This window comes from Carcharodon carcharias, chromosome 10 (assembly GCF_017639515.1).
Source record: "Carcharodon carcharias isolate sCarCar2 chromosome 10, sCarCar2.pri, whole genome shotgun sequence".
NCBI classification, from domain to species: domain Eukaryota; kingdom Metazoa; phylum Chordata; class Chondrichthyes; order Lamniformes; family Lamnidae; genus Carcharodon; species Carcharodon carcharias.
Window position 1 is genome coordinate 125248630 of NC_054476.1, and position 22431 is coordinate 125271060.

Below are 22431 nucleotides of genomic sequence, written 5' to 3' on the forward strand. Positions count from 1 at the left end.
GCAATCAGGAGTATGTGATTAGGTACAGGGGCTTATGTGGAGAAAAACGTTGCTGTGGAGTTGATAAACTGAATGGCCTGTCTTTGTTTTGTAACATTCTATGATTTCAATTTTCCAAGCTGTTTGTAAACCACCGCCCTGGATTTTCCTTTGAAACACAATCCCTACTCCAAACAGGTTTCCACAGTTAGCACAATTTGAATAACTTGGTTGAGCTCCAGGCATTCGGATTACCTCTTATTGGAAATATGTTCATTTAAGACAGTAAATAAGGAAAGGCAAGTTGAGTGGGAGGGGTGGGAAGAGAAAAAGAGATGGGGGGGGAAGGGAAAGAGAGAGAGAGAGAGAGGGGGAAGAGAGAAGAGAGAGGGAGGGAAGAGAGAGGGGGGGGGTGGGGGGGGGGGGGAAGAGAGAGAGGGAGAGGCCTTTCTGTGGACTAGCATGTAGAATGTGGGAGGGAAGGTGGTCTCTTACTGCTGATATTCGGGACTTATCTGAGAACATCTTTTGATGGTAATTCAATATTACTACATGGTGAAGCAAACCTGTTAGACTGGTTCCTGTAGAAGCTGTAATTCTAAAGAGCAGGCAGTGATAATAACTGTGGCATGGCAATTCCACATGTTAAAAGTTAGAGGAAGGATATCTTTTCTGCAGTTTAGAGTATTAATTGTTTCCCACATGGTGTTTAGTCTATGCTGATAGAGTTTGTTACAGTAAAAGTCTTAACTTGAAATCTTGTCACGAAATTCTTTTCAATTGGATATTGGGAATTCAAATTTCTTATTTAAAGTTATCGGTCTCTGCAGGGATTGTAACATGATGTAATGCAGTTGACTGGTTACCTGATTTGTGCCATCACTGAAATCCCATTTCACCACCATATTCCCTTAATTTAATCTAATTTGCATGTACCAGCTCACAAATGTGCAGCTACATTTTGGGCGACTGGGTCTATCCACTGTGAAATGGCCAGTAAATTTAATCTGCACCAAAATTTGCTAAGGCTATGTGGAAAATATTACTCAAAGAAGAAATTGCTTTAAAAAAAAAAGGTTTACAGTCCTAAGGTAGATTTCCTTCGTTCCCCTTACTAGAGCTTTTTTAATTTCTTCCAGGTAACTTTTTCTACCCATTCTCTTTCAGTCAGAGGTGATGTCATCGCAATGACAACCTACACGGCCACTAATCAGAATTAGTTCAAATATACAAAGTGTAAAATCCAGGCTTGCAGCTCATTTTGACAGAAGAATAACTTTAACTTATGACTGAATTTTTCCACACCTATCTTCATTCTTGCAAGACAGCCAATGAAGAAGAGTGCCATTTTTCTGAAACGTACGGAATGGTGTATTAAGTGGAATAGAAAACACTAAACTGGGGTGAAAATATAACTGTAGGACTAGGGAACATTGGTATAATGTGGGAAAAGGCGAGTTCAACATTTATGTCAGGAAGAGCTTCTTCACATACTATGGTTCGTATCTGGAATGATCCTCCAGGTAGGAAAGAAAAGGGAAAGCTCCAATCATTCGAGATAGTTGCTGTTGTGATAGGAATTTAAGGTTCAATAAAAGACTTTCTAGTGGGGCATTAAGGGTAGTTGCTAGGAAACTAAGAAATATAGCAAAAATCAAAGTATAGCTTGGCTGGTTAAGATCTTCATTGTAATACATGCCATCTGCAGGACTGCCACCATGAACTGACACATGTACAAAAGCTATATTTAGTTTTTAGATGGGCTACGAGTTAGGGTCTTTCAAATCAGTACAACCAAGTCACTTCTGTAGTTTGACTGGTAGAATGTGCCTCACTTCATGATTAAATACAAAACTTAGCAATTGTGATGAGAATCAAGGTTTACTTGTGCATCTGAACAATGGGTGCTGCATGGAAGTCACAACCAACAAATGATGTACTGCAAAGGGAAGAACAACATTAGTCTGTAATAAATATCAGATGGATGTAAATTAATTATTAAATTTATTTTTTCTATGCCAATAAAGGGACAATTCTGCTTAAGTTCATGCCAACTGATTATCCATTATGAATTTTTTTATTAACAATTACAATTCTTGTAATAATTTGTCTTGACCCAATTTTCTTGGATTCATTCAAGCAAAGGCCCCCAGGGCAAAAGGATAGTGCTCCATAATAAGTCTCAGGCAAAATTTCAATTAAATTAATAAAAAGCAGTTATCAATACTCAACTTAGCAATGTTATGTTTCAATATACTTAAATATTTCAGATAAAACATCATTCTTATATATTTTACAGTACATAAATCAATAAGGAAGACCCTCACAGGGTGGGCTCTTGTTTCAGCACAGCTTAGGTAAAAGGGGAGGGAGGATGAAAAAGAGAGACCAAGCTTACTGGGTTCCCAAGAATGATCAGAAAGGACATGAGGAGGGCAGTCAAAGCTTTTTCTTATGTTTCTCCTAAGGTAACATTGAATATAGCCTGGGGACCTGCCTACCTGCTCAAGTTGGATGTGCAATATGGAAAGGAGGGGAATCCAAAAGTGCAATACATAAAAAAGCAAGGTTTCCTTGACATCATAACAACCGTGAGTTTTCGTTTCAACACTGAGCAGGCCTCAATTTTTTTTAGCCATACGAGAAACTTCTATAGTTGCACTGCCAGGCATTAAGTTGAAGTCTTCCTACAATCAGTAGAGAACACACAATCTGAGACCCATCTTGTGACACTGGCAATTGAGCTCATGGTAACCTTGAACCCAGCCATACCTTCTTTCCAGCTGGAGACTGCGTAGAAGCCAGAGGCTAACTGGGATGGGATCAAGAAGAACAATAAGAGTTAAAAATCATTAAAACATGCTGGAGAATTTTCTCTTCACATTGGTCTTATATTTTGTTAAAATATATAGTTAAAAAAATTACTTTTCCAGTTCTTCAATAATTTCTTTAAAGCTTGTGACAAACCACTTGGCTTTCTCTTTTACTTGCTGACGGACAATATTCCCACCAAATCCGATAAATGCATCCTAAGATAGGAAACCAATAGTTTATTAGGTGTTTCTATAAAAGCATTATTCGGTACATACAAGCAGCAGTCAGGATTTAATGTGAGGCTGATTGTTTACTGCTGGGATTGATATTAGTACTAGACAATGAAAAGCTTAAACTTGTGTTTTCTTTTAAATATAAATTTAAGTTGCACCTTTGAGGCGACAAATTAATTTCTATATCTGTACGTACTGCAGGAGGGCATGCCTCCAAATCCGTGGCTCCATCTCCAATCATAACAACCTTCTCAAAGCCTCTTTCTTCTTTTAGAAGACTTATGATCCGGCCTTTCCCACCAGATTCTGCTGTTGGTTGGGTTTCATCGAAACCAGCATAATCACCTGTAATAAAACAAGATCAACTCTCGTATATCTGTTATACTTTGTTTCCATCAGGGAGTTTTATTCAATAATACAATTTGGAGGTGGCATAAAAGAGGAGCAGCACAAATTTCACACATCATGAACGCTTGTGCCATTTAATCTTTAAAAATTTATCCCACCCCTCTGTTTTCCAGACCTCGCATAAATATGTGATGGGAGCCCTGAACATCTCGACAGCACGCACAGAATTCCTGTCAGATACTAGGAGGTGTGACCCATGGTAGAAATTGGGCTCATGTCTCACACCCAGGCCAACATCAGCAAATAGTCACATGGCACAGTCCAAGTGCAAAAATCAGTGGATGCTGGGATGCAAGTCAATGTGACCAAGTCTGTGGCTAGCTGCTTAACTTGCATAATGTAAACTATTTTATATGCAATAAGTTCTGAAAAATAGGATTTTACATTTTCTAGAATGTTTACCATTCCAGAAAAATTTTTAAAATTCATTCATAGGTTGTGGGTGTTGCTGGCCAGGCCAGCATTTATTGCCCATCCCTAATTGCCCTCGAGAAGGTGGTGGTGAGCTGCCTTCTTGATCCGCTGTAATCCATGTGCTGTAGATACAACCACTGTGATGTTAAGGGAGGGAGTTCCAGGATTTTGACCCAGTGACAGTGAAGGAACAGCAATGTAAGTCAGGATGGATAGTGGTTTGGAGGTGAACTTCCAGGTGGTGGCGTTCCCATGTGTCTGTTGCCCTTGTCCTTCTAGATGGTAGCAGTTGTGGGTTTGGAAGGTGCTGGCAAAGGAGCCTTGGTCAGTTCCTGCAGTTCATCTTGTAGATGGTACACTGTTGCCACTGTGTGTAGGGAGTGAATATTTGTGGATGGGGGGTGCCCAGCAAGTGAGCTGCTTTGTCCTGGATGGTGTCAAGCTCCGAGTGTTGTGGGAGCTGCACTCATCCAGGCAATTGGGGAGTATTCCATCACATTCTATCAATTGAGAGTGCACATGCAGAAATATTAAATATTTAGTAACTTCCTTTGAACTTGGTCGAGTCTGTCAATGCTGTTTGCACTAAGCTTCTCTAGATGCATGCTGTTGCTGTCAGTTCCTCTCAGAACACAATTCCTCTCTAGGCTATTTTCAGAGCTCCCATCTCCTGATGGTGACTGCAGAACTCCCTGCATCCTGGGATATGTCACCTGCGTCACATTTCTAGCCAACTACTGGTCCAAGCTGTAGCTCACTGACTCGTTCAGTCCCTCTCCCCTGCTGCCATGTTCCCCCTCTGTGTAGGTTACCAAATGTCAACTCATGCCTCATTTTCCACTCTTAGCTAGTGTCTCTCTCAGTTTCCAACTCTCCCGCACTCGGTTTGTTTCCTTACACTTCATCAAATCACTGAAATTTATACCAAGGAAGGAGACCATCCATCTTGTTCACTTCCATTAGGGAATGAAATCTGCCATTCTTATTAGGTCTGGACTACATGTGATTCCAGACCCACAGTAAATGGCCCAGCAAGCCACTCAGTTCTATCAAACCGCTATAGAAAACTAAATAAGGAATAAAACCGGATAGACCACCTGGCATTGACCGAGGCACGGGTAAACCCAGCCCTGCCGACCCTGCAAAGTCTTCCCTGCTAACATCTGAGGACTTGTGCCAAAATTGGGAGTGCTGTCTCACAGGCTAGTCAAGCAACAGCCTGACATAGTCATACTCACAGAATCATTTCTTACTAATGTCCCAGGCACCACCATCACCATCTCTGGATATGCCCTGCCCACCGAGAGGACAGGCTCAGCAGAGGTGGGGGCACAGTTGGAAAGGACATCAACATTGACTCTGGCCCCCATGTGGTCTCATGATATCAGGTCAAACACAGGCAAGGAAACCTCCTGCTAATTACCATCTGCTGTCCCTCTCAGCCTCAATCAGTACTTCTCCATGTTGAACACCATCTGGAGGAAGGACTGAGGATGGTTAAGGCACAGAATGTACTCTGGGTGGGGGACTTCAATGTCCGTCATCAGAGTGGCTCGACTGCACCGCCACTGACTGAGCCCAAAATGACAGCTGCTAGACTGTGTCTGCAGCAGGTGGTGAGGGAACCAAGAGGGAAAAACATACTTGATCTCATCCCTACCAACCTACCTGTTGCAGATGCATCTGTCCATTAAAGTATCAGTGACCTTAGACCAAGTCCCATCTTCACACTGCGGATACCCTCCACTGTGCTGCATGGCACAACCACCGTGCTAAATGGGTAACATTTCAAACAGGTCTAGCAACTCAAAACTGGGCATCCATGAGGCACTGTGGGCATCAGCAGCAGCAGAATTGTACTCAATCACAATCTGTAACCTCATGACCCAGCATATCCCCCACTCTACCATTACCATCAAGCCAGGGGATCAACCCTGGTTCAGTGACAAGTGCATGCCAGGAGCAGCACTAGACATACTTAAAAATGGAGGTGTCAACCTGGTGAAGCTACAACACAGGACTACTTGTAAGTAGTGTAAGCAGAATGTGATAGAGCTAGTGATCCCACAACCAACAGATCAGATCAAAGCTCTGCAGTCCTGCCACATCTAGTCGTGAATGGTGGTGGACAATTAAACAACTCACTGGGGGAGGAGGTTCCACAAATATCCCCATCCTCAATGATTGGGGAGCCCAGCACATCAGTGCAAAAGGCAAGGCTGAAGCATTCACAACAACCTTCAGCCAGAAGTGCCAAGTGGATGATCCATCACGGCCTCATGAGTCACAGGTGCTAGTCTTCAGCCAATTTGATTCACTCCATCTGAAATCAAGAAATGGCTGAAGGAACTGGATACTGTAAAGGCTATGACAACATTCTGGCAATAGTACTGAAGACTTGTGCTTCAGAACTAGTTGCAGCCTCAGCCAAGCTCTTCCAGTACAGCTACAACACAGGCATCTACCCGGCTATGTGGAAAATTGTCCAGGTGTGTCCTGTACACAAAAAGCAGGACAAATCCAACCCAACCAATTACTGCCCCATCAGCTTACTCTTGATCATCAGCAAAGAAAAGGAAGGGGTCATCGACAGTGCTATCAAGCGTCACATATTCAAAGTAACCTGCTCACTGATGCCCAGTTTGGGTTCTGTCAAGGCCACTCAGCTCCTGACCTCATTACAGCCTTGATCCAAACATGGACAAAACAGCTGAACTCCAGAGGTGAGAGTGACTGCCCTTGACATCAAGGCAGTAATTGACTGAGTGTGGCATCAAGGAGCCCTAGTAGAACTGAAGTATATGGGAGACTGGGGACAACTCTTCACTGTTTGTAGTCATACCTAGCACTAAGGAAAATTGTTGTGGTTGTTGGAGGTTAATCATCTCAGTCACAGGACATCACTGCTGGAGTCCCTCAAGGTGGTGTCCTAGGCCCAACCATCTTCAGCTGTTTCATCAATGACCCTCCCTCCATAAGGTCGGAAGTTGGGATATTTGCTGATGATTGCCAATGTTCAGCATCATTTGTGACTCCGCAGACACTGAAGCAGTCCGTGCCCACATGCAGCAAGATCTGGACAACATTCAGGCTTGGGCCAGGCAAGTTCCAGGCAATTAACATCTCCAACAAGAGAGAATCCAACCATCTCCCCATGACTTTCAATGGCATTACTGTGAGGAACCTATTTTTGGAAAAATTGAAGGACATTGAATTTTGGACATTCTCTCACGAGTCACTTTTACAAACCTGCAAGATTAATTTGGGGCTGTGAGCATGGTATTCTTCAAGAAGCTATGGATCCGAGATGCCCAGAGACACTTGGAGGGGGAAGGGCTACTTTGTATATCTAGGTTAAAGAATTGCTGTTGCCACAGTGAAGACTCTTGCTGATTGGTTAAAAATACCTGGTTTAAGATTAAGAGAAGTATTGAACATCTTAGTCTTTAAAACCCTCAGAGTGTGGGTGGGTATGCCTTGGAAGCAAGCTGCAAGGAAATGACTCTTTTACTCTCTTTGCCCCACCTTTGTGTGAAACCTTCCTCAGTAACATCTCATCAGAATAAATTGTTATTTTCGAAAGTCTGCAAAGTTGTGATAAGTAAGAGTTATCAAGAACAGTTCCACTAACAAATCTGTCTGAAAGACCTTCTAGGTCTACGGTGACCAGAATTCTGTTAGATCAACAGCACCGAGATCTTTTCAAATTTTATCCTTTTAAAAGAAACTTTTGCATCCTCCAGCTATTGCAGGGGGTTGTGTTTGTTTTGTTCAGCTATGTGTTTGTCTGCTAGTGTATGGGGATTCAAATATCTCTTTTTTAAAAAAAAGGGTAAAATCATTGTACTTCTAAACTACAACTTGTATGTTAAACCAGTTTATTAACTCTTTTCAAAAAGTAGTTTGTTTTATAATGAACCAATTTTCTTTTTGGTGTTTACTGAAAGAAGCCTGGATATAGTCTTCTTATGCTAGGAATAGCAGCAAAGGTAAACAATTGGCCAGTTTTGTGGGTAAATAAAACATTTAAACTATTGTTATGAACTGTAGAGAAGTGGGGCTAGAACTAACTGCGCACTCCGCCCTTCTTAGTCTCTAACATCACCATCACTGAATCCTCCACTATTAACATCCTGGGAATTACCATTGACCAGAGAATGAACTGGAACAGCCACATAAATACTGTGTCTACAAGAGCAAGTTAGAGGCTGGGAATTGTGCAGCGAGTTTCTCATCTCCTTATTCCCCGAAGTCTGTTCATCTACAAGGCACAAGTCAGGAGTGTGATGGAATACTCTCCACTTGCCTTGGTGAGTCCAGTTCCATCAAAACTTATGAAGCTCGACACCATTCAAGACAAAGCAGCCCGCTTGATTGACACTCCATCCACAACCTCCAAAATCTACTCCTTCCAGCACTGATGCACAGTGGCAGTAGTGTGTACCATCTACAAGATGCACTGCAGCAATGCACCAAAGCCCCTTCGATGGTACTTTCCAAACCTGAAATGTCTACCACCTAGAAGGACAATGGCCGCAGATACATGAGAACACACCACCTGCAAGTTCCGCTCCAAGCCACAGTATTGGACTGACCTGGAAATATATCACAGTTACTTCACTGTCGCTGGGTCAAAAATCTTGAACTCCCTCCCAAAGGAGCACTGTGGGTGTACCTACGTCACATGGACTGTAGCAGTTCAAGAAGGCAGCTCACCACCACCTTCTCAAGGGTAACTAGGTATGGGCAATAAAAATGCTGCCCTAGCCAGCGACGCCCACATCCCACGAAAGAGCCGAAAAAAAAGAGGGTTATAGAGTGCCAGGGATTGCAGAAAGGGTGGGGCCATAGAGGGGTTTGATTTGAAAACAAGGATGAGAATTTTTAAAAAAGTGTTGCCAGTCTGGAAGCTAATGTAGGTTATGTAGTTGAATGAGACTTGGTGCAGGCTAGGATATGATGCAGTGTTGGATGAGCTTACATTTATGGAGGGTATGTGATGGTAGGCTGGCCAACAAAACATTGAAATATTTAAGTCTAGAGGTAACAAATGCATGGATGAGGATTTCATCAACAGATGAACTGAGGTGGGGCAGAGTCAGGTGACATTATGTAGGTGTTTTTGGTAATGGCCTGGATATGTTGTTGGAGACTCATCTTGGGGTCAAAAATGACACCAAGTTTCAAACACTCTGGTTCAGCCTCAGACAGTTTCCAGGGAGAGGGATCGATTGGGTAGCTCAAGAGTTTATAGTAGGCACTGAAGAAAATAGCTTCAGTCTTCCCTGTATTTTGCTGGAAGAAAAGTCTGCTCATCCAATAGTTGATGTTGGACAGTATGACAAGCCTGAGGCAGTGGAGGGATTGGTTTTGGTGATAATGAGATAGAGCTATGAGGTGTCAGTGTCCAATTCCTGCATCAGTTTTCTGCCCGGCCTTTTTGTTTCTTGTTTTTTTACAGTGCTCCCTTCTACCCCTACACTGTTCCCTTGGAAAAAGAGAACAAGACATTGAGGATATATTGAGGAAGTATTCAATGAACAACATGACACGAGGAAGTTCTGAGGAACAAAGGGACCTTGGCGTGTGTGTACATAGATCTCTGAAGGCAGAGGGACATGTTAGTGGGGTGGTGAAAAAGGCACTTGCCTTTATCAATTAAGGAATAGATTACAAAAGTAGGGAGATCATGTTGAAGTTGTATAGAACCTCGGTGAGGCCACAGCTGGAGTACTGTGTGCAGTTCTGGTCACCACATTATAGGAAGGATGTGATTGCACTGGAGGGGGTGCAGAGGATATTCACGAGGATGTTGCCTGGGATGAAACATTTAAGTTATGAAGAGAGGTTGGATAGACTTGGGTTGTTTTCATTGGAGCAAAGACTGAGGGGTGACATGATCGAGGTGTACAAATTATGAGGGGCATGGACAGGGTGGATAGGGAGCAGCTGTTCCCCTTAGGTGAAGGGTCAGTCACAAGGGGACATAAGTTTCAAGGTGAGGGGCAGAAGGTTTTGGCGAGTGGGGGCGGAATGTGAGGGAAAACTTTTTTACCCAGAGGGTGGTGATGGACTGGAATGCGCTGTCTGGGAGGGTGGTGGAGGCGGGTTGCCTCACATCCTTTAAAAAGTACCTGGATGAGCACTTGGCACATCATAACATTCAAAGATATGGGCTGAGTGCTGGTAAATGGGGTTAGGTAGGTAGGTCAGGTGTTTCTCATGTGTTGGTGCAGACTTGATGGGCCGAAGGGCCTCTTCTGCACTGTGTGATTCTGTGATATGGTCAGTAGTTCATTTCTTTCTCCTTTGAAAATTCCTAAACAAAGGTTTCTGGTCTAGAAATAGTGGATTCCCATCATGGTGATCCTTACCATTGAAGTAAAACTTCAGCTTGTTTGCATAAACATTGGATAAGGGAACATTTATTCTTGCTGCTACATGTTCTACTATGCTCTTGAATCCACCCGATATCAGGAAGACTTGCACACCACGCTTTTGAAGACGATCAATCAGATCCCTGTTTTAAAAATAAAAGTTTAAAGAAACAGTTATGCTTTCATGGGATCAAAACTGAACAGATTATTAAATAACACGGACACAATCAACTTTGAAAAAATATTTTCATTGCGTCAGCTTTCGCCATCGCTACCCCTCTGAAACTGACCGCAACTTCAGGATTTAGCACAGGTGCAAATTAATATAGAAATCCTGAAACTGTGGTTTATCTTTCACTGCTGTACCACAGATTGAGCTGCAGATCCCCCTCTGCTGCCCTGTTAGAACAGGAAATGCACAAAATCAGTTACAGCTGGGGAGAATTTCCCTTGCTCCATACTCATTGCTGTTAGAAACCCCATGAAAAGTTAAACCTTGTTCAATGTGGCATAACTGGGTTTGTGTAATAATTACTTCTGAAGAACCTATCTGGCCCTTGGGAGAAAAATTAGATTTGTAGAATGTTATTAAGTGTCTCAATTTGCTAATTACAAGATTTTTAATTTTTTAAAAAAATGCTCGTTCATGATATTTCAACTTCTAACTTAACACCCTATGTCCCAATCTTCATTTCATTCTCTAAAATTTTTTGAAGGGAATTTGCTTGGCAGCACTTTCCATTTCCTGGTTGACTCTCTGAGAATTCTTCAATGTGATCGGTTGCTTTGACAGCTTGAGGACATCACTGCAACTCAAATGGTGGGAATCCAATTAAAGCGTGTTATAATCAATTGCAGAGAGAGGGGCAAGGTTCTTGCTATAGAGATTGCTGGAACACTCAGCCTAGGTTTCATCAAGAGCAATGGTGAGCGTCCTTGCTTCACCGCTGACAGCAAAGCCCGGGCTAGAGTTTCTTTCCCCTCTATCTCCAGCCCCACTTTATATGTTATTTTTCTTCAATCCCCAAGCAAGAAAATAACCTCTAGCTCCCAGTGGTTCGAGCTGTAAATGATACACATAGCACTGAGCTTCCGAGCCTGGGGTGTGGGAGTACAGATTCTGTTGCAGGCCTGCTTTAATTAGACCATCTCAAGCAGGGCTGATTCTGTAGCTACTACATTTACACCTCACAATCCCCGCAACAAGAAATAATCGAAAGAAAAACAGGGTTCTATTTTCTGATCACTATTTGTAAGCAGAGATGCTGGTGCCCCTTTCCATTCTAGGCACCCACACAAAGAATAGTCCCTATGATGAGGATCAGTTTAGTGCCTGAAGATTTCTACACAGCATATGCGCCAGAAAAGGAGATATAAAAAAAGTTTTTTTCTACATTTACTGCATAAATGCAAGTAACTTCTTCCCTCTTGCAATTACACTACTTCTATTGTAACTCTTATCACCAGAATCACTTTTTTTTAAAAAAAACATTTAGAGAGAGTGTGTTCGTGACTTACTTGATGTCCTCTGTCAAATAAGGAGGATGGTCAGTTATTAATTTGTTCACTTGTTCTCGTGAAGGTCGTATTAAAGCTAGACGTTCTGTTAAAGCCTTCTTAAATGGGACTGCCCCTCCCATTGCATTTCGAGTCCTGTAATAAATTTTTTTAAAAAGTTAAATGGAGAAGGTCACTGAATGCGACAACATACTTCACAAATGAAGACATCCTTTGTGGAATTGCATTATGCTGTGCTAAGTTGGACTCTCAGAATAGATCTAGCAACTTCACTAGACATTCATGAGGCATTATGGACCATCAGGATTGAATATGGTCATATTCTGTAATTTCATGGTCCTAATTTCTCTCATTGCTCAATCAAAATAAAGTTGAAAGGCCAACCCCAGTACAATGCAAGCTGTAAAAGGGAATGCCAGGAGCAGCACCTAGCATACTTCAGACTGAAGTACCCAGTGACAGGATTACATCGAGATATCTTCATCCTAAAGACGAAGAGCGTGGTCACGTAACCAACGGGCAATAACCAAACTCTCTGGGCCTACCATACCCAATGAAGAATAGTGGCGGAAGTCCAGCAAATTAGCAGGTAGAGGAGACTCCATGAGCATTGTCATCTACAAATATAATGGAGACCAGCATTTGTGCAGGAGACAAGAGCCAAGTGAATGCAGCCAAAAATACTAAATGTGTTGGTCCCACACACAGGGCATAAGGAGAGGCAATGAACATTGAAGGGCTTCAGGAAGAGAAAGACCTAGTACACACGCACGCACACGAGCATGCACACGCAATCATTGAAGGTAGCAGGACAAGAGAAGGCTATTGAAAAAGCATAAGGAATCCTTGGGTTGAAAAAAAAAGTACAACAGGAACGAAAACACTGATTAGGGCTTAGCTGGAGTATCCTGCTTGATTCTGGACAGCAAGCTTTAAAAGGAGTATGGTAAGTTCTTGGAGAGGATGTAGAAAAAATTCACTGGAATGATACCTGGGATGTTGGAATTCAGTACACAGAGACACTAGAGATGTTGGGATCGTTCTCCTTAGAGGTGTGAGGTTAGGAGGGAATTTAATGGACATTTTCAAAACTATAAAACTATTTTGATAGAGTAAATAAAAGGAGAAATTGTTCTCATTGGAAGGAAGGTCAATAACCAGAGGACAGAGATTTTAGATAATTGGCAAAAGAAACAGGAGCAGAGACTATTTTTTTTAAATGCAGTGAATTGTTAGGATCTAGAATACAAAAGGGAAGCTCATTCAATTCCAAAAGGAATTGGATAAACACTTGAAAATTTTAAAAAAATGCATGTCTACAGGGAAAGAGCAGGGGATTGGGACTAATTGAATAGTTCCTTCAAGGAGCCTGTATAGCAACAATGGACTGAATGCCCTTTCTCTTCACAAGGTTCCCACCATCACAGGTGAGTATCCAGTCAAATCAGTCCATTCAATGTTAAAAGCACTTGTTTTTTTTGTTCCAAACATCCGAATGTCACATTAATTTCTAATCCATATGAGAAGAACACACGCACACAGCTGGCTTTCTTACTGCAATGTCTGTACTAGAACAACTGCATCCTACTTTATTACCAGAAGAGCATTCTAGCCAAAGGCATCATTGTGATTTACAACATCATTAAAACATATTCTCAGGTCGCCAGTCAACTATAACTTGGAGAATCAGCATTTAAATTTAAGCGATGAAAATGAAATATGGCTAAAAATAGATAAGGACTGTTGACTGGTTGTACTATGACAGACTTCCCATTATTAAAAGCAAAGACCATGAACACCTACATTTCGGCAACATCATCACCGACTCCACAGAACTTCGCTAGTTCATCAATTCCTTCTTCTTTTATCACTGTGCTGTCCACATCAAAGCACACAGCATCAGCACTGCGAAGAACTGCTTTTGTTTCAGCACGTGTAGACATATTGCTTTGCAAATTCCTGTATAAATCCAAAAATTGCAAAATGATAATCCTATAGCATCCTGCACAGGCAAAAGCTAAAAGGTGACTAGACCATAGGTGCCCCACATATACACAACGTACAACCTACAAAATAGCATCTGATGTCCTTTGGGTCAGATTGTGGTAAGTTCCTTCACATTCCTCTCTCTGTTCCTGTCTAATTTCAGTCCCTAACCTACCAACAAATTGTAATTGCTATCATCACTCTCGGTAAGGCTATGACCAACTTTGTCAAAGATACTCCGATGGGATAATTTTTAAAAATTATTTCATGGGATGTGAGCATCATTGCCAAGGCCAGCATTTGTTTCCCATTCCTAACAGCCCTTCAGAAGATTGTGGTGAGCTGCCTTCATGAACAATGCTGTTAGAAAGGGAGTTCCAGGTTTTTGACCCAGTGACAGTGAAGAAACAGTGATTTTGTTCCAAGGCAGAATAGTGCGCAACTTGGAGGAGAACTTGCAGGCAGTGTTGCTGCCATAGTTTTGCTGCTGTAGTCCTTCTAGATGGTAGAGGTCAAGGCTTTGGGAGGTGCTAACTGATGGAAGCAGGTTGTTCTAAGGAAGCAACACAAGTTGATAGAAAGTGTTTTTGGTGAATGTTTGCTTCAAGTATTGCACAGGCTCAAATCAAGGGCATTAACTAATCCATGACCCAATTTTCTTGAATTTGGCATCCAGCTGAAGAACCTTCCCGGATCCAAAAGATTTTTATCTAGCTCTTCCTTGGCCTAGTCTTAACCAGAAATTAATGGCTTACAGTATATACAACATAGGCTAAAATTATACAGTTGAGTTATGAGCCAAACTACTCTCCTCTAAAAACTTCCTTTAATAAATCTACATCTTTCCTGTGATAGAGATCAAAACTGAATATTGCATTCCAGTGCAGCTTTTATACCCAACAAGATATTCTTATATTGCAGCTTTAATGCATTAAGATGGCCTAAGGCATTTCACAGACACTTAATAAAACCAAGAATGACACCAGGCCACATAAGTAGTATTAGATGACCAAAAACTATGGGTCATGAGGTAGGGTTTAAGGAGTGTTTTAAAAGGAGGAAAACAAGATAGAGAGGTGGCGAGGTGCAGGGAGGATTTCTTGCTGCAACTCCTGTAGCTGAAAACTGCATCCTACTTTATTGCCAGATGGGAGTAGTCACCGAAGTTACATCATTATGATGCGCAACATAATTTAAAAAACGTTCTCAGGTCACTGGGTAATTAAAACTTGGAGAATCAGGATTTAAATTTAAAGGGGTGAATAGGAAATATTGCTCAAAATATGTACTCATGCCAATCTTCCATCTCATGAGATGCTGATTTGCACTGTGGTGGTCAACTTTGTTAAGCATCACCTGGTGTGGCTCAGGAGCTCACTCTGGCATGGCAGTCTCTGCTGCATTTGCTGCAGAGGAAGACAGTGGCTGGAAAGCTGCACTATTTGCTAGACTCTGTTTTCTCCGGGCCCTCTTCTCGGTCAGTTGAGCTTTATGTTTCTGTGCGCCTCTTCCAATGCCCTTCCAAACTATCAGCCTCCAGAGGTCACGGCCAAAAGCGGCCGTCTCCCAATTGTCAATGCCAATGTCTGCCATCTTCACATCTCACTTGAAGGTACCTGCGTAGCAGAGGTATAGATGCCCAGAAGATCTTAACCCAGTGGCCAGCTCACCATAAAGAAGGTCTTTGGATAGTCGGCTGTCATCCATCTGATGCACATGGCCAAGCCAGCACAGACACCTTTGGCTTAGCAATGAGTGTAGGCTGATGAAATTAGCACACCATTGAACCTCTGAGCTGGTAGCCCTGTCCTACCAAGAGATGCCAAGTATACACCTGAACCAGTGAAATTCAGCCTTTTTTCCTGCCTAGCATTTGTTGTCCAGATTTCACCACTGTAGAGGAATACACTGAGGACTCAGGCTTGGTAGACTTAACAGTTTGGTGTTCTCAGTCAGGTTGCTTTTGTTCCATGCTCTCTTACCCAGCTTTGACATAACAGCTGCAGCTGCAATGTGTGTGTTGATTTCAGCATCAAGAGGCAGATTTACTGGTGATTGTGCAGCCTAGATATGTGAAACTTTCAACAACCTCTAGCGTCACATTGTCAATGCTGACAGATGGTGGTATGGTAACATCTTGGAACATGACATTTGTCTTCCTGATGCTGATGGTCAAACTGAACTTTACAGGCATGAGAGGGGCTGCCCATTTGCTGCTGAAGATGCTCCTCAGTGTGGGATGCTAGTGCGGCATTGTCAGCATGCAGCAAATCTCTGATGAGGACCTTTGTCTTGGATCTCAGGCAGGCAAAGTTGAATAGCTTTCCATCAGTTCTGCTATATAAGTAGACACTCCCTGTAGAAGACCTGAAGGCATAGGCCAGCAGCAAAGAGATGAATATACCCAAAGAGTGTCAATACCAGAACACAACTCTGTTTGACCTCACTGCGAATCTCAAAGGGCTCCAATGTTGCTCTATCATAGCTGACCTTACTCATTCTGTCATCATGGAAAGAAATCACATTGAGAGGCTATGATGGGTAGCCAATTTCCTCCAGTAGTTTAAATAGATTATCTCTGCTCACATGGCTGAGTGCATGGTCAAAATGGGTAGGAATTGTTAAAAGATAGTACTACACTACCACACTCACTACTTATAACACTAAACTGACTGTTTCAACAACCTGCCCATTAAACCCTCAAGCACATTACAATTTAATAGATCATTCATATTCTTGCTTCTAACCAATCACATGACCTTGCATTTCTAATCAATTCATTCATAGGGTGATAGGTGTCTATCTTTATCTACCACAATGCCTCCCAGGTGTATCCATTGAGATCTATTTGACCCACCAATACGCCATTTGATAAATCTGCCGCTTCTTGTCAAATGTTGGTGCATAACCACCTATGTTGGAAACAGGTGACTCTTGCTGTAAGAATATCAAGGAAATATTGGCAACAGAGAATGGTCTAGTCAAAATTCAGTGGTTTTGTCAGCTGAACCAGAAAATTCTCCAGAATGATACTAGCAAAGTGGTAATGCCTAGAAATGGGTAAGTACCAGGGAACAGTAGCATAGTGATTAGATTATTGAGCTAATGATCTGGAGTCAAGTTCAAAACCCAGTACAGCTGCTGGGGAATTTAAATTCAATTAAGTAAATGAATCTGGAATGAAAGCCTTTTGTGAATGGTGATAATGATGATTATGTAAACTGTCAGTAAATACCCATCTGGTTAACTAATGCCATTTAAGGTATCCTTAGCTGGTATGACCTATATGTGACTCCAGACCCTAAGTAATGTGGCTGACTCTTAGCAGCCCTCTGGAATTGCCTAACAAACCACTTAGCTGTCCAGGGGGAAATAGGAGATGGGCAATAAATAGGGCCTTGACAGTGACAGCCACATCTCATATATGAAAAAGGTCAGGTAATTAGTACTCCATGTCCAAATGCAACAAGAGCCGGTATATATCCAGGCTTGGGCTGACAAGTAGCAAGTAACATTTGCACCACACAAGTGCAAGGCAATGACCATCTCGAACAAGAGATGATCTAACCATTGCCCCTTGACATTCAATGGCAACTCCATCACTGAATCCTCCACCATCATCAACATCCTGGGGGTTACCATCAACCAGAAACTGAACTGGACTAGCTATGTAAAAATTGTGGCTATAAGTGCAGGCCAGAGGCTAGGAATCCTGCAGCAAATAACTCACCTGCTGACTCCCTAAATCCTGTCCACCATCTACAAGGCACAAGTCAGGAGTGTGATGGAATACTCTCCACTTGCCTGGATGAGTGCAGCTCCAATGCTCAAGAAGCACAACAACTTCCAGGACAAAGCAGCCCACTTGATTGGCACCCCATCCACAAACATTCACTCCCCCCCACACCACCAATGCACAGCAGCACCAGTATACATCTCTACAAGATGCACAGCAGGAACTCACTAAGCCTACTTTGACAGCACCTTCCAAACCCATGACCACTACCATCTAGAAGGGCAAAGACACCAGACACATGGGAACACCACCACCTGCACGTTACCTCCAAGCCACTCACCAACCTGAGTTGGAAATATATCACAGTTCCTTCACTGTCCTGGAACTCCCTCCCTAAAAGCAATGGGGGTATACCTACACCACACGGACTGCAACGGTTCAAGAAGGTGGCTCACCAGCACCTTCTGAAGGGTAATTAGGGATGGGCAATAACTGCTGGCCTAGCCAACAGCACCCACATCCCATGAATGAATAAATAAAAATAACTTTCTAGTAATTCACACCTTCATTCCTATTTATCTCACACAAATGTTTTGCCTCCCTTTTCCAACCCCATCCAGCACCTATAAATCAACCAATCTAGCTATGCAAGTTACAACAACTTGGGAGTTTCTGTTGACAAGTTGTACTGACTCACTGGTCTTCAGTTTAATTGGTTGTTCTTCAAGTATAAAAAGTTTCTATCAGGGGTATCGAAGTCTTTGAAATCTGGGAGGACATATATATGCCTAGAACTGTCAACAGCATTAATTAGGCAGTCCGGTGGTGTATTTTGTACATGCAGGTGATGATGGAACTTGTCAATCAGCATGCAGGAAGTTTATTTAAACTTTCCCACTGATCAACAAAGCTTCCACCTTCCAAGTTTCCTTCCTAAGTGCACGATGTTACTCTGTCAACCCTCTCATTAGGAACAGAGTAGCAATAAGTTTGCAGGCCCTCATTAGTATGTAGTCAGAGCTGGCCAATGGGGGGGTTATTTCTGGATTAATCTTTTGTTCGTCTGTTTATACATCAAGTTCTCTTTCCTCGGGGTTTAATTACTAGACTCAAATAATTTCTCTTCAATCAGTTTTTGTAAAGTGAAGCCACGTTTTGGGAAATTACTCGGACAATAATCTCACAATTATCTTGCTCATAGAATTTGTTAAAGCGCAAGAATATAGGGCTTCCTAAGACATCAGTGAACCAATGCCCTATTATTAGCAAAGGCCTTTTGAAGTTGTAACAAAATGGATCAGTCCCTACCAAATATACGTGAGAAGTTTTGAACTGCAGATGTGATTTTATATAGTCCTACTTTCCTGCTTTCTCTCCTTATTTTCATCTTTTCCCAAATATCTAGTGACTTTTTGAATGCCGTAACAATACAGGATCAAGCACCGCATACCAATATAAAAACAAAAAAACTGCGGATGCTGGAAATCCAAAACAGTTCTGTCGAAGGGTCATGAGGACTCGAAACGTCAACTCTTCTCCGCCGATGCTGCCAGACCTGCTGAGTTTTTCCAGGTAATTCTGTTTTTGTACCGCAAACCAATAACTCGATGAAAAAGCCCTTCTAATCCCTTCCTTCATGCAGCTAATTGGGGAGATTTTTTCTGTAAGATAAAATCAAAATACTGCAGGTGCTGGAAATCTGAAAATAAAATCAGAAAATGCTGGACTCTTCAAGAGTCATACGGACTCGGAAACGTTAACTCTGTCTTTCTCTCCACAGATGCTGTTAGACCAGCTGAGTTTTTCCAGCATTTTCTGTTTTTATTCCTGATTTTCTGTGATGGGTTTTGGGTTTTAATGGTTTTCCGTGGTTGGCAATTTGAATACCTCTGTTAGTCCCCTTGCTTCCTGGTTAGCCATAAAATGAAAGAATACTGGAGCCTCTGCCATCACCATTCATATTTCCAGACTACAACACGCATGCAAAAAGTACATATTGCCACAGCAACTGGGGCTCCCAGAGTGACTGTAACACCCGCCACCACCAGTCTCCTGCAATAATCTCCTCAGGGAGGCGAGAGAGCTCCTTACTGCCCAGTCAGTTCGGGCCTTCACAGCAGACTCGCAATTCAACTTTATCTCCAGACCATGCAATCTCGGTTTACAAACCCCAAGAAACCAATCGCGTGAATTGCTGAAAAACTATTTACAATAAACACGTCCGCAAGTTAGATTTTCAGCAATCGGTGTGCCCTTCACCTACGTCCCAAGGCAGACGCATCTGCTCAGCCTTGAATCATGAAAAGAAAAGCCTCAAAAACCAGCGAAGCTCCAATGTAACTGAATATCCAGCCCATCCTACACTCACCTCCGGGCTGTGCAGACTTGCAGCGCAGGAGGCAGCTTAATTCACAGTGTATCATTCAAACGCCGACAAATCTTAATTTCACTCCTTTCAATGTGGCCACAAAAACAAACGCTTAAAAGGTGTTGGTCAAAGGACTTGGTTTTATACAATATAAAGACCGCATAGATTTCCTTCCGGGCTGTTCGAAGACTTAAAGTGGTTTATTCTTTGTATAAAACAGAAACACGACACGTCGCTTAACTTTAAAACCCCAAGGGTAAATCACAAGATGCGACGTCACTTTAACCAGACCGGAGTCACCAGCATTTGGAGCCAATGAAAACCCTCCGCACACTCCAGGACCCTGTCTTAAGTAGTTAATTAAAAGGGCAATATCACATTCTTAAATAAAAACAAAAAAACTGCGGATGCTGGAAATCCAAAACAAAAACAGAATTACCTGGAAAAACTCAGCAGGTCTGGCAGCATCGGCGGAGAAGAAAATAGTTGACGTTTCGAGTCCTCATGACCCTTCGACAGAGCTTGAGTTCGAGTCCAAGAAAACATTCTTGTCACCGTTAGTGGGCCCCACCGTACAAATTATTTTTTGTATAAATGCCAACTCTTGTCATACTACCTTCCAGAAAATGGAAGAAACACGATGCTCTCTTGATTTCAACTTCTATGTTTAAGGATCAAATGCACTGACAAAGTTTGTAGAATGCTTTTTGATAACCAGTCCTACGCAATACTGTATTTTATATCACTGCCCAGTGAACATATCATGTTGCACATGTAGTATGAAAATGAAGGGCTAATGAACTGTGAGGGGGGGTAGTGTTAGACACCAAGAAGACATAAGATAAGATCTTAAGAAATTAAAGCAGGAGAAGTCCATTTGGTCTATCAAACCTGTTCTGCCATTCAATAAGGTCGTGCTGATCTGGCTGTGGCCTTAACTCCATTTTCCTGCTTGTCCCCCATAACCTTTGACTCCCTTGTCAACCAAAAACTCATCTCTGTGGAAAAGAATTTCAAAGACTGATGACCCTCTGAGAGAATAAATTCCTCCTTGTTTCTGTCTTAAATGGAGGACCTCTTGCTTTTAAACACTGCCCCTACACCTAGTTTCTGCAAATAGAAGAAACATCCACACTGCCAAGCCCCTGCTGAATCTTAGCCAGCCAGTTCAACTGAGCTGTTGTGTGATTTGGGAATCCACTGTCTGAAAGAGTGGTGAAAGCAGATTCAATGGGAATTTTCAAAAAGGAATTAGATAAAGTCTTGAAGAAAAAACATTTGCAGGGATATAGGGACAAACCAGGGACTCTTTCCAAGTGCCAGAACAGGTATGAAGGGCTGAATCGGCTCCTTCTGTGCTTTTTCATTCTATGATAATAAGATCACCTCTCATTATTCTAAACTCCAATGAGTATAGGCCCAAGCTGCTAAACCTTTCCTCATAAGCAACACTTTCATCCCAGGAATCAGCCTAGTGAATTTTCTCCGAAGTGCATCCAGTGCAAGTATATCTCTCTTTAAGGAAGGAGAACAAAACTGTATCCTGTACAACGCATAATGGTGGAATGAACAGGCAATGGCATATGAACTTTAATGCAGAGAAATGTGAAGTGATACATTCTGGTAGGAAGAACAAGGAGAGGCAATATGAAATACAAGGTATAATTCTGAAATGGGGTGCAGAAGCAGAGGGATCTGGGGATATATGTGCACAAATTGAAGGTGCAAGGCAGGTTAAAGAAGTGGTTAAAAGGCATGAAGGCAAAAAGCATAAGTAAAGGCATAGAGTACCAAAGCAAGGACATGATGGTGAACCTTTATAAAACTCTGGTTCAGCCTCAAATGAAGCATTGTGTCAAATTTTGGACTCCACATTTAAGGAAGGATGTGTAGAATTTAAAGAGCAAGCAGAAAAGATTTAAGAGAATTGTTCTACGGATGGGTGACTTCAGTTACATGGATAAACTGGACAGACAAAAAGGAAAAGTGGAGTTGCATTCCTGGTTAAAGAAGAAATTAATGCAGTAGCGTTATAGAGATTGCTCCAACAATGTGGAATCTGTATGGGTGGAGCTGAGAAACACTAAGGGACAAAAAACAGTAGTGGGGGTTGTAAATAGACCCCCAAACTGTAATGATGATGTTGGGAATGGCATTAAACAGGAAATTAGAGACACATGCAATAAAGGAACATCTGTAATTATGGGTGGCTTTAATCTGCATATAGATTGGGCAAATCAAATTAGTAGCAATACCGTAGAGGAGGAATTCCTGGAGTGTATATGGGATGGTTTGCTGGACCAATACGTTGAAGAACCAACTAGAGAACAAACCATCCTAGACTGGGTATTGTGTAATGAGAAAGGAATAATTGGCAATCTAGTTGTGCGAGGCCCCTTGGGGATGAGTGACCATAATATGATAGAATTCTTCATCAAGATGGAGAGTGATGTAGTTGATTCTGAGACTAGGGTCCTGAATCTTAATAAAGGAAACTACGATGGTATGAGGCGCGAGTTGGCTATGATGGATTGGGAAACTTTATTTAAAGAGATGACGATGGATAGGCAAAGGCAAACATTCAAACAGCGCATGGGT

At 42.1% G+C, this 22431-nt stretch overlaps 1 protein-coding gene across 4 annotated transcripts; it reads right to left on the reverse strand.

The window, feature by feature from the left end:
* Nucleotides 1-1966: 1966 nt before the first annotated feature.
* psph (phosphoserine phosphatase) lies at nucleotides 1967-20109 on the reverse strand. Of its 4 annotated transcripts, none has more exons than XM_041196523.1 (7): nucleotides 19834-20109; nucleotides 13547-13702; nucleotides 11744-11878; nucleotides 10223-10368; nucleotides 3274-3371; nucleotides 2905-3008; nucleotides 1967-2791 (listed from the first exon to the last, which is right to left on the reverse strand). In XM_041196523.1, exons 2-7 carry the CDS (start codon nucleotides 13684-13686, stop codon nucleotides 2788-2790), a joined length of 627 nt encoding a protein of 208 aa, XP_041052457.1. In that variant the 5' UTR covers nucleotides 13687-13702; nucleotides 19834-20109; the 3' UTR covers nucleotides 1967-2787. The 4 variants fall into 4 exon arrangements, with proteins under 4 accessions (XP_041052457.1, XP_041052454.1, XP_041052455.1 ...); XM_041196520.1 differs by having other exon boundaries at nucleotides 3223-3371; nucleotides 19834-20107; XM_041196521.1 differs by lacking the exon at nucleotides 19834-20109 and adding an exon at nucleotides 19676-19806 and having other exon boundaries at nucleotides 3223-3371.
* Between the last annotated feature and the right edge of the window lie 2322 nt (nucleotides 20110-22431).